The sequence below is a fragment of the Acanthaster planci genome, linkage group LG01 (genome assembly GCF_054643075.1).
Source record: "Acanthaster planci isolate LZ-2023a linkage group LG01, COTS_SCS, whole genome shotgun sequence".
Taxonomy (NCBI): domain Eukaryota; kingdom Metazoa; phylum Echinodermata; class Asteroidea; order Valvatida; family Acanthasteridae; genus Acanthaster; species Acanthaster planci.
In genome coordinates this window covers 8,471,063-8,483,527 of record NC_141777.1, presented here as the reverse complement: position 1 = coordinate 8,483,527, position 12,465 = coordinate 8,471,063, and the positions used below count along the sequence as shown (strand labels likewise).

At 41.8% G+C, this 12,465-nt stretch overlaps 2 protein-coding genes across 4 annotated transcripts in view; one reads left to right on the top strand and one right to left on the bottom strand.

Annotated features, from left to right (window-relative positions):
• LOC110979278 (tetratricopeptide repeat protein 8-like) overlaps positions 1–12,465 on the top strand; it is a 112,366-nt gene that overhangs the window by 40,554 nt on the left and 59,347 nt on the right. The window lies entirely within an intron of this gene.
• The window catches only part of LOC147800303 (pleckstrin homology domain-containing family H member 1-like), a 79,184-nt gene that overhangs the window by 39,322 nt on the left and 27,397 nt on the right, over positions 1–12,465 (bottom strand). For both annotated transcript variants that reach the window (XM_087135515.1, XM_087135519.1), the window contains exons 5-8: positions 11,157–11,240; positions 5,247–5,316; positions 2,972–4,218; positions 2,191–2,269 (exon numbers count right to left, since the gene is read on the bottom strand). In XM_087135515.1, the coding sequence (XP_086991641.1) occupies positions 2,191–2,269; positions 2,972–4,218; positions 5,247–5,316; positions 11,157–11,240 (1,480 nt within the window). The remainder of the gene's footprint in view (positions 1–2,190; positions 2,270–2,971; positions 4,219–5,246; positions 5,317–11,156; positions 11,241–12,465) is intronic.

Genomic DNA, 12,465 nt, shown 5'->3' with positions numbered 1-12,465 from the left:
AGATAGAGTTTGAGCTGGTAACCTTTGTTTATTAAGCAAAGTTTTTTCCCACTTAAATTTTGTGCTTGAGCAGCTCTATGAAACTGGCCCATGGTCTTTCATGGGCAGAGCTGCCTAATTTCTGGCAGATTACACCTTTTCTGGTGAATTTGCAAGTATGATGTTACCTTTAATAGTAGGCATGTGGGTAAACAGATATTTTTGGTTGGTTACAAATGGCAGCATTTATATTGTGATTTCACATGTAACCAACTGGGAAATGAAAACTTATGTTGTGACACTTAATACTGTTGGTGATTTGTCAGGCAAGTGTTATTACAAAACTTGCTGGAAAATATTTTGGAAAATGGAGAACCATCAGTACCATGTTCGTTTTGCACAAAATATCAATTCTTTAGAAAAACCTGCATTTCAGAACCCAACCAAACTACGATCTCAGCATCTTGTCCCACTTTTACTGAAAGTACCAGCCATGCTTTACGGACTCATTATAAAACTTTGTGGCCTTGAATCCCTTCAAAATGTACCATTAAGAGTGTTTCCCATTGTACCCCTTATAAAGGACGCATATATGCACATACTAATACAATGTACATGTACCATGAACTGCCATTAGGTCAAAAACAGACCGACAGACTGACAAAACTCAAGTGTCTCCATGGAAACACTTGGAAGCTACTGCATTCAAGAGACCGAGCGACTGCAAGACTGTGTAAAGATTTCTTCGTGCCAATAAGGGAAGAAAACATGGCACGGGTCAACTTCACGTGTTAAAAACAGTTATCAAGACAGCATGCACCACTCTGCTCATCTTACCTGACAAACGCAAGAAGGCCACTAACGTCTATCTTCTGAAGAATGCGTGCACCCCCCAAAAAACAACACCGATCACTACCCACGAAGTGTACACCATAGCTTACTTTATCACCCACATGGTTTGCCCAAATGCCAATTAATGCTAACTAAGTATTTCCAGGGAGAAATCTACACTGACTGAAATGAACACAGCTAAACTATTTTTCTTTTGGACTACCTTTTTTTGTGGCCGATACCTGAGTTGTTAGCAAAAAAACTGGGGGCAAAGTCAGGACCCTGTGCACAGGCACTCTAATACCCATGAGACCAGAATGTTTACGGATAACTTTTTTCTTATCAGCTGAGACGGCTCTTTTTTTAAACGACATCCTGGGAAAATGAAAGGTTTCCTCTGCTTTCAACACCACGTGGGAAAACAAGCCTCCCCCCCTTCTCTCCCAATTGGAGTCTCCTCCTCCCCAGATAAACAAGAGGTCCACTGAGAAATTCCGACGGGTGGATGCCATTACACTGGCCTGCAAATTAACTGAAGCACCTCAAGGTCTGTTGAGGAGATCTGTCTGGCTTGGCTAGCGGCTATTTTCCAAAGAGCTACCGAGCAAGGGAGCTTTGCTAAGCAAAGACAGTATCGCTCAGCAAAAGCTGAATACCGGTCAAAATGCCATGAACTGCATACTTCTCATCACTGGTTTTCAGCTGATTTGCACTAAGCACGTAAATCTTCTAGACAAACTTCTCTGCTTTGACTAGAGACCTGGAGACCAATCTGGAATCCAACTTCCATGAGTTTTCCCAGGACTTTCTGAGACTAAATATGAAAACTTCCATGACATGATTGAACGTCATTTTGCTAAGAAAAGTCATTGAGTACAATGAACTGGAAGACTGTCATAGCCACTCTTATAACACACCTCTTGCTGATTCTTTATTCTGGTTGGTTGAAATACAGTCACATGTGGTTCACTAATAGCAGCTACTACGTCAACTTTGCAATCAGACGCATGCGAAGACACTGCGCACTTGTGAATTCTAGAGTTCCCAATCAAGCACTGGTACTCGAAAAATTTTAACTGGTTACAGTGCTGTCACATGACACGGACAGTGACTTGCAACTCAAAAACTGAATCTTGGGAAACCAACAGCGCTCCTTCAATTGTTGAATTGCTTATATTTTGTATGGTTGAAATAAATCAGTTTACTTATAAAACCCTAAATAGTTTCTTTTCTTTATTTTACATTTTCGACAGCGTTGTGTTCTAAACTCATCCTGGTCTTTTAGCCCTGGTCTTTTAAATTAAGCACTGTACATTTTACAAGGTCCATGGCTGTGTTTCTTTGACCCTATGGAGATTCAACTACCGGTACAGCACTTACTTTTAGATGGGCTGGCCATGTTGTTGATGCAAGACGATAAGGTCATCCCTCTGTCTGCAATTGTGTAGATACGGTTCTCCTGTTGTAAACCAAACCAAATATGAAAATGTACTACTTGTCGATAAAGAGAAGTTTAAAAAAAACCCCACAATTCTGTGCAAAATTTGACTTTGAGGAGCTACTTGGTTTCACAAGAGGAATATCATGCCTTTGTGTGTGCACAACGGGCACAGAATCTGAAAGGAAGTTACTGTTGGAAGAGAACCGTTTGCTGTAGTTTTGACCATTTCTGATTTCTATAGTTAACAATCACTCGTCAGTATACACAGTGTATGTGTACACTTGTGAGTGCACTTGCTGAATGTTGTCATATCAGGAGTTCGCCAAGTCTGTCTGCAGTAGCTGACTGAGTATATATGGAAGAGGTGTAGTCTGGAATGAATTACTTTAAAAAAAGTGTACGGTGTTCTGGATCATGTGACTAGTTGCTAAAATCAGACATAATAATCTAGTCACGATCATTAAAATGGTAAAATGATAAATAAAGGAAGAGGTTTCAAGCTGCACTCGACTTTGAAATGTGCTTTTCAATTTAAAATAGCATGTTAAGAAGTAAACAGACTTTTGGACAATCTTTTGAATTAATGGAAGCCTTTATTGTCACAGTGGTTTGAGATAGTCAACTCCCCCCCCCCAAACAAAATTCTGAATAATCAATGCATGGAAGTATTTAATCGGGAGTAAATAATGCAGGAAGTCCACAGCTGACTCTTGTTCTTACCCAAGGTGGCATCTTATGCAGAGGAGGGGGAGGTGGGGTGGGGTTGCTCTTTTCAACCATCTTCATGTCCGGTTTACCGGACTCCTCGGGACTGTCCATGCTGAAGAAGTCATCAGGCGGTTCGTCGTAGTCGTCGTCGTCCTTCCCCAAAACCACGGTGGTGTTGAAGGAGGTCAGGCTCTGGTACTTGCTCTCGGATTTCTTTGGGGGCCTGCTTTCAATCTCCTCCTGGAAAAGGTCGGCATAGTCGCTGTTCCTTGACTCGGGCACAAACCCATCTTTGAGGAAAACCTCGTCGTCGTCGTCCTCTGCAGTAGTTTCTGTGTCCATCTGCGACTGGGCTGCATCTTCTAAGGAGTCTAGGGTGTGATCAACCATAGCCTCCGAAAAGGATGGAGTCTGGTTGTTGTTCCTGTTGGACGACTGGTGAAGAACCTTGGCAGTTGCCGACACTGAGTCAGCGAGAGCTTCCAGGGTACCCGGCAGCTTTACTGCATCTGATGAGGGTGAGTCGTTGTTATTATTGGTTATTGTGGGGTTATCATTGGCTTGAATCAAGCTGTGGGCAAGACTCTTAGCTCCTCCAGTGCCTGGGGACGCAGGGGTGGGCGGGGGAGCTTGCAGGGCAAGAGAACTATCCGACAAAGACATCAGGGATGCCTGACTGCCAAGCAACTGATCTGAGGACAGCATCCCTGGTGTTGGTTCCTCCTCATCCGACTCCACGTGCACCGGCACCCCGTCGTGACCGCAAAACTCGCAGTGCACGATGAGGTCCCGGCGTGGCTCTGGTTCACACGTGATGTTGCTCACCGTTGGGCCATGCTCGTCATAGCTGTGCTGCTTGGTGAGATCATGGGCGTGGTGGGGCTGCCTGCGGGGCCAGGTGTTGTTGCTCACCTCCTCCCGGACCACCATCCATGAGTCCTGCAGCTTCATGCGCCTCTCGCAGGCTGCACACTTGAAGGTCTCATCCCTCAGGGGCCTCTCCTCCCCTTGCTTGATGAACTCCTCATGAACCTGGATCAGGGCTGAGACGTGGGATTCGTCGGGGCTCTTCCTGTTTCGCGCCGGGGGTTTGGGCCTCCTGGGGGCATCTCCGGCCGATCTGCTCTCATCCAAGATGCTCTGGAGGTGTTCCCTGATGCTAGACGAGGTGGGGCGAGCTGGAATCTCAGGCGGTTCGGACAGGACTGATGTAGGCCGAGGTGGTGATGGTTTTTGACTTGGTTCTTGGTCTGTGCCCTCTGAAAGTGAGATACAAAAGCTATGAAAACTACTTGGTGGCATATTGACACTGACTGAGGAGAAAAAGACATAGAGAACTGCAAATCGACATGAGAATCGTGCACAGTGTGCCTCTAATGACCAGAATCGATTTGAAAACTTAACATGGAATTATGAAACAAAGTTTTGTGGAATTGCCACTCAACAGTAGACAATTCTGCTTCCAGAGAACTTGACAATGCTGACAGTGAGCTAGCGCTGACACAATTTCCAAATCTGGACAGTTTTGGAAAAACAAAAGAAAAAGAAAGCATTTGTATGTATTTACTGTGTGGGTGGCAAAACTCATATGCAGGTTGGACATGTATATAACCTGCTTCCTCTATCAATGGGATGTTGTGATTTGCCAAAAGCGTGTGTCCCTCAAGTTTAATGTGACAGAGTGTGCTGCCAGTGCACTGCAACAGTGTCCCCTCAGATTGGTCGAGAGAGACTCAGAGGGGTGAAGTGACTTGCCCAAGTCACAACACGTGACCGCCTGCCAGGATTTGAACCCCCCACCCTAAGCTACAAACCCTAACCACTTGACCACATGGCCCTGTAACAGGACTCCCTTCTGAGGGTTATCTGGCGAGCTTTAACACTCAACACTTCAATATCAGAAGTTAATTTAAAAAGAACTGTGTCTGATTCCAGAGTTGCGTCCTAAAATGCATGCCTGGATTCATGCTACATGAACCTGCAGAATGAATGGGTTACTAAAACCTGCCTTGCACATTTCTATTTGCTCTGATGGTCAATTAATTTCAATTATGGGCCAACATCGGGCAGTAATGAAAATGCAACCATGACAGATTGCTGCATTCCTATGTTCATGTACTGTGCACACACAGAGATGAGTCAGAATTCTAGGAATGCTTTTATGCATACGCAATGAGGGTTTTGTTTCAAATAACGCCCTAGGTTTGTTCCTTTTTTTTATTTGAAAAAACAAAAGTCACACTTTTGTGCAAGTAGAACATTTTGTGCTTTTCAGTGGTAAATGTACCTTCTAAGCTTTCCCGTCCAGTGCTTAAAAGCACATTTTCAGCTCGCAAACATCTGTTCTCTTCCTCCAACTGCATGGGGAAAAAATAATAAACTTATGGGTAATGTAATTAGACAAATCATTCACTTGTGTCACCTTTTATTTCAGAGTTTGAAATCAAACACCAATGTACAATTAGATTATATTTTTGTACCAATAAAGGTATGCTGTAGACTTTATGGCAGTCCTTTTTTTCCCTGCTATTTCAAAGACCTGTAGATTCTCAGAATGAAAGATAGATGGGTTATATGCACGAGACATTTACTCCTTGAAAGAAGACTATTAACCCTAACCAAATGAGATTTTTGAATTTCATCGGGAAGTTTCGGAAGGTCTTGCAGGACTGCATGGGGGAAGAAGTGGGTGGATTGCTCTACTTACAGGCTGCTTGAAGGACGTTTAACCCTAATTTCCTAGATGCAATGTCAAGTTGTGACTGGATCCCACAAAATGAGTCTTTAGGCAAGTTTTCATTACCGTTATTTTGTTTAAATCTGCATTAGAAAGCTCTCTAAAACTGAGCTTTTTGTTTTGATATATTGGTACATGTACATTATCACTCAATTTGGCATCCTGATGGAACTGGACAATATTAAAGTGGCAAAAGTTGAGGGTTCGTATCAATTTACACAGTGAAAGATTCTTTCAGAAAGAGCTTTGTCGCGACTCATTTTGTTGGACCGAGTCACATTTCATGCAATCTCATGGCATTGGGTATGCCTACTAGCCACTACATGTACAGTCGCTATTTTGGGATTAGAGGATTTGGGGAAGCAAGCATCCTCACAAAGATGCCCAGGCGACTAGGGTGAATGTGTCTGACCAATTCGTCTCAGTTTTAACTTAATCTTTGAAATTAGACAAGCGGTCTTCAGCAGCACGATTCATCCAGCAGAACTTCTTTCATCTTACAGGTTTCTTCTGTTTTTTTTTTTCCATTCATGCCCTGGGCCAGACCACTTCTCACCAAAATCCACTCTCTCCTTTGTCATAAATAATTCAACTGTTGGCAGAGACAAATTTTCAATTTCCACCGATACCAAAGTTTGATGGGCCTCACAAATCACTCAGCAACCAAATCCCTGGCCTCCAGTCGGGCAACTAGCAACCAACACTGAATCTCCCCTCCCCCCCCAGCCAATTTCACACTGACTATAAAACAGACCAGCGAAAAGCCTGTGGTTTATTATTAGAGATCAACAAACAATGACAAGGATAAGGGCTGGCCTGCCAACATGACAGGTCCATCTGCTGTCTGAGAGGAGAGTACAAGCGCATGATTTCTCCCTATCCTGCTTCCAATTAAAGACAGTCTTCAGGTGGGTCTGTTCGGGGAATGGCTCAGCCATGAGCTGAAAAACCAAGCAAGAAAGTAAATCTAAATATGGTGTTAGACTTGTCTTCTGAAGGCTGGTCAATGCTAATGGTACAAAGTACATGTGCACACATGCAGTATAAAAGCAAACCTGAAAGTGCATTCAGATTTTCAAATTTCAACAAAGAGCGTCTGTTGAGATGTGTTCAAACTTTCACAATTTTATGTTCATATTGCTTCTCTGTCAATGTAAGCTGAAAATTTTTTAAGAAGTCTTTCCAGTATATACACATGCACCAAAATTGACCTGTACTTCATACTGAGCATGCTCATTTATCCATAATGTGTCCCTCAGAACAATATGATGTCCCATTACAAATGTTCGCAACGTTTTGCAGGTCTGATACAATAGAGTGTTATTAAGTCTTGAATGAAACATCCTCTTCAAAATTTCTTCATGTTAAAAGTAACTACACCAGGTGTAAGGATGTTGAAAGGCTGGTTTTATGCTAATTTATGCAAAACAGTGATGTCACCTGAGCAGTTACCTGACTTCATGTGTGCAGTGTAGCTGCTTACTAAAAAGTTTGATGCCAGAGGTGGCTTTTTCTTCCGCAATGTATAGATGTACATAATACCTGCATCTATCTTTTCCTATGTACAGTGACTAAAATTATATTACTGTACTGTACATTGGAAAAAGATACACAATTTGAAATGAGATAATAATGTTAAAGCTCTCACTATCCGGAAAGCCAAGTTTCTGTCCGAAAATAACATGTGGTGATTAAAACTGTGTTAGTGTCACAAACGTGTTAAACAGGGCCTGAAATGAGTGGCTCGGATCAATTTCAAAGCCTCATTCTTAATTGTATTGTGACTGTGGACATCCTGCCTTGCAGCATCTTTGTATACGGTACATGTACATGTACATGTACAGTGTACACACATGTGTACATGACATGTCTCATTTATTGACAGGACTAAAATAGAAGATGAAGCCTCACGGCAGCCGGATTCTAACAGGATTATACCCATCTGCCAAGGCCGGGACGCAGACAGATGCAAGATAGTCAGCGCTTTGTGCTATCAGGTTGCAACCGTCTTTCCTCTGACTTCAATGAGACTTAATACGCCAGCCGTCACTCATGCGGTCTCTGTGATTGACAGCGCAATGTTCTCATTATCCAAATGGGACCTCTGATACCGTTCCCCCCCATTCAACACACAGCAAATACGTGTACCCAGACAATAACTGTCCCATGAGTCAGTCTGGTGAAAATATTGCAAGCGTATGTTGCCCAGGCCGCCATCTCCTTTATTGCTAAATTATAACGAAAAAATAAACACAGACTGTCAAATGATTAAGAGGCCTTGGTCTGTTTGCACTTGGTAGGGTGGAGGCTGGAGAAGGGGACTCTCAGGCAGAAGGGAAACTCGAACAATGGATCTACAGAGGGCAGAATTGATTTATCCTTGGAGTCTCCATACTGGGACACAATAGGTCTGATTGAGGCTGGGAACAAAGACATCCACAGAGAGCCTATCGCTCTGCATGTGGTAGACAAAGTAGGTTCTTGAAGTTGAAGTTGAGCTGGCAAAACACTATCTTTTCATGTATGTTTTGTGATCCTGCCCATTTCCTTCAAATGTTAAATAAGTGCATAGTTTGATTTTATTTTTGGATGTTATCATTTTGCTTTTGCAATGGTCCTCTGCAACTTCCAGGTCTCTGACCTATCTCCCCCCCCCAAAAAAAAAGAAAATCTGGAAAAAAAAGTCTTTTCACTTTCTGCTTTCTGGTTCCGAGTCACAAAAGAGTCACCCCTCCTACTGTACTTGTACATTGTACAGTCTCCATCTTCCTTTGTGTACCCTTGAAAAATATAGACTCTACAGTGTACATGTATGGAGAAACCAGTAGATCACACCCAGGGTATCCACACAGGTTGTGCCATGGCAGATCAGAGAATTGAACGCTGGAGAAACAAAGGGGCTCCACTGTCCTCAGGAAATGGGCAGCGTCTTTTAAATTAAGTACATGTAGATCTCCCATGCAGGCCTAACCGCCTTGATGATACCCCCCTCACCCCAAGTCAACCAACAGGAAACACATAATAGCTTCCCAGTTGTGAGCATACATGTACATGTAAATGTATCTATTACAGCAAAGGTTTGGAATCCTGGACAAAAAGCTCGCAAGTTCAGTGACCCCTCCTTTCACTGCTATCTGAGCACTGCTGCTGTGGCAATCTCCATCCATACTGGTAGCCTGCTTGGACTGCGTGCCATAAGATGCATCAGAAAATAATCAGAAACCTCGTCAATCTATGCCCACAGGTGTTTTCACTCTACACCTGTATCAGCACGTAAAGGACAGCAATCATCAAGTCCTGTGGCCATGTTTGAATGCCCAGAACTGGCACCGTTATCGACAACATGGAACTGTCATGATAGTAAGCAGGCTGATAACTCATTTGTACATGCTCAGCTAGCATGACATGTCTCCTGCGTCAGTGCTCAAGGCATCAATGCAACTGGGAAATATATCTCTTTGTGAGCATTGATAGTTTTACACTTTCCTCCATGGTATACTGCACAGTGCACAGGTATTGGGACAGTGTTGTACTGAAAACATGGCCCATAGGAATACATGAACATGTAAGCTACCCAGTTTTAGAATGATAATAGCTTGGTTCAAGAGCTCAGACACACCTTTTAAAAATCCATTTGTCCAAGATGCATGTGACTGGCTGTAAAATGCTGAATTCTCAACATACTGGTACGTGTATGTCTATATAATTTGCACAAGACAGATTTCAAATGTGACAGGCACAAAACAAAGAGACATACATGTAGTTTGCACCTCTTCTGTGCAAATACACATAACTGAGGTCACTCCGGAGATTCTCAGAATTCTGTGTAATTTTGTAGAATAGGAAACGACCATTTTCACAGACTACTGGAACATTCTAACAATGTATGTACCATGTATGCACATATGTACAATGTACATGTGCATTTACAGCACATATTTTAAAGAAATCTGTGGAGAATTTGGTTCTTAAAAGGATTCTGTGCAATACATACTGTAGATGTAGATGACCATTCACAGTATGAATTGTACATGATATTCATTTATTATGCAGGTATCATTTTGCACTCTGTACAACTCTTATGAATATTTCATTACAAAATGGGTACTTCCAAAAATGTGACAAATTTAAATGTCACAGGTGCATACATGCACCGGCAATGTACAGTTGTATGTACATGAATTACATACATAATTAGGTGACAACCATGGGCAAATCCAAGAAAATATCCAAGTCTATTTATATCTCACAATGAAATCGAGAGGAAGTGAACAAATGAACAGTGGAACATTCTTAGAGTGTATCAGTAGCACACCACATACAGGTAGCGTAAATGCAGCCATGTCCACGGATTTCTCTAAGGGTTTGTGTCTGTGTAATGCTATAAATCGACTACATGGACTACTTCAGAACATTTCCTCATCCCGTCGTAAAAATAGCCGCTGAAATGCCAAATGCATACCACATGTCAAAAGGATGACACCGAGTGAAAGGATATTGAATGTTTCCCCTCCTCTGAGGGAGTGGGACAGTTCAGACAAAGAAACTCCCGCTTGGGAATGCAAGAATCTCAAAGCAATTATCACTGGGAATTACACTGTTAAAATGGACACAATATGCTTCTTCATAGTTTCTGTCAGAATGGACGTTGAATGTTTTTGAATCACTGACTTTCAAGCTCACGTCCAAATTGCCTGAATTTGTGAAAAGAACAAAAGAAGTACCGTACACATGTAACAAGATGTGGTGGGTATTGTTACGTCACATTCAAGTCAATCCTGGACATGCATTTGAAAAAGGACCTAGAATTTGGGAATGTGACTTCAACATCCATTAAAAAAAAAGTCACATCCTGACGACCTCGTCTATGCTATATTGTATCGTGCCTGTTTTATAGAGTTACTTAACATGACTGCATGCAGTAATAGTGATTAGGTTTTTTTCTTACTTAATTTAAAACTTCCAAGATTCTTTCAATTCCTGAATACTAGTTGGCCCTTCAGAAGGATTCGTCATTTTTTGTGGGGATTTTCTTTTGTCTTTTTGAAAAAAAGTCAGCAATGTTTGCATTTTACCAAGATGCATTTTGCAAAAGTTTTGTGAGCCACTGTACATGTGCTATGCATTGTGTGGTTGATAATGATGCTCACTGGACCATGAGCCCCACTGGCTCCATAGGGAAACTAACAAAGTGTGATGTTATCAGTACATACATGTACATGTACTAGTACATGTATCAGTGCTGTAGGTCTCGAGACCTGGTCTTGGTCTTGGACAGCAAGGTCTCGGATACAACACTGACATGTACGTACCGGTATAGACCTACTGCATTTACTGGTACCCTTCAATTTGACTGGCATTTGCGACATCTCGGTATAAATGTTTGGTCAGCTGAACCACTGGGAAGTTATTAGGATTCGCTGGGCATAAATTGTGTGTCAAATCAAAATGTTTAAATACCTGAGTAACAGTAGTTGCTACCCACTCCTTGATTTGAGTTATCTTGGTATCCACCAATCGGCTGTCCTCCAGTCGGAGTTCTCGCTGAGGAGCAATCAGAAAACAAAACAATTCCATAACTACCGGTACGGTATATGAACATGGACTATATAATGCGTAATTTTTGTAATTGCGTGGAGACCCGTGTGCAACTTCAAAATATTTCATGACCTGCTTGTCCACCGAGCACTTTTAATGCCCCAAAACATTATTCATGTTTTTCTACCATCTTTTTTAGAGTCTTTTTTCTATACTAACAGTCCTCACATTTTAAAACATTAAAGTATCAGACACCCAGTTGGGATATGTGCCCACATGTACATGGATGTAGTGTACCACAAAACATCACTTTATTCAGTCTTTCTAGAGGAGGCATGTTAACAACTGGAGAAGTTTTGCAAGCAAACAGGCAGGCCCACCGTACATGTATGTACATGTATATGTACAAGTGCAGTTAGTGCACTGGATAGGCCATCAGTTGGTGCTGTCTTATGGATTTCATACATAACTCACTATCAACCATGCATGTTCATGCGGCACAATATCTCACTTGCTATGCACAATTTGAAAACATCGAAGAGAAAATAAAAAGATTCTCATTGTTTCTTTACATTTTTATATTTTGGTTTTGAGTATTATAGCCACACACTAGGTTTTCACTGGTTGCTGCCATTTTGGACTCTCAAACAGCTCATGCAAGATTGTATGCATTTCTGCAAATAGAGCAAAACAATGCCTGACCGCTCACATAAGTTTACATGTACAATGTACATAATAGTTGAACTAAATGTGTTTATGCACTGCCGTTGGTACGTGAACCTTTCTAATATCTAAAGTACATGTATGTACAAAGCAGTGTACAGTTTTGTACAGGGTAAATTGGGTAACTGCAATTGGACTCCATATACCAGTATATATGAGTACAGTATATAATGACCTAATTCATCAGCACAGTTATTAAGTGACATACAGTGTACATGTACATGTACAGTACATGTATGTGAACATAAGCGAAGGTATGATTGGACCTCGGTAATGGTATGTGATGTACAATGCATGTGTTTATGGTGTTCCATTTTAACACACAGCTTCTTTCTGAAGAGTCTGCACACAGGCCCATGAACAGTAGTGGATCAGGGAGGGGGACTTTTCTCTGTTACCTTTTTTTTTAATCTTGAGGGAGAAAGCTGTCTTTTTTTCTCTGTATTTTCGCTACTGCTACTATATGTAACAAATAAAAACTTGGAAGCCAAACATCACTAAAATATGC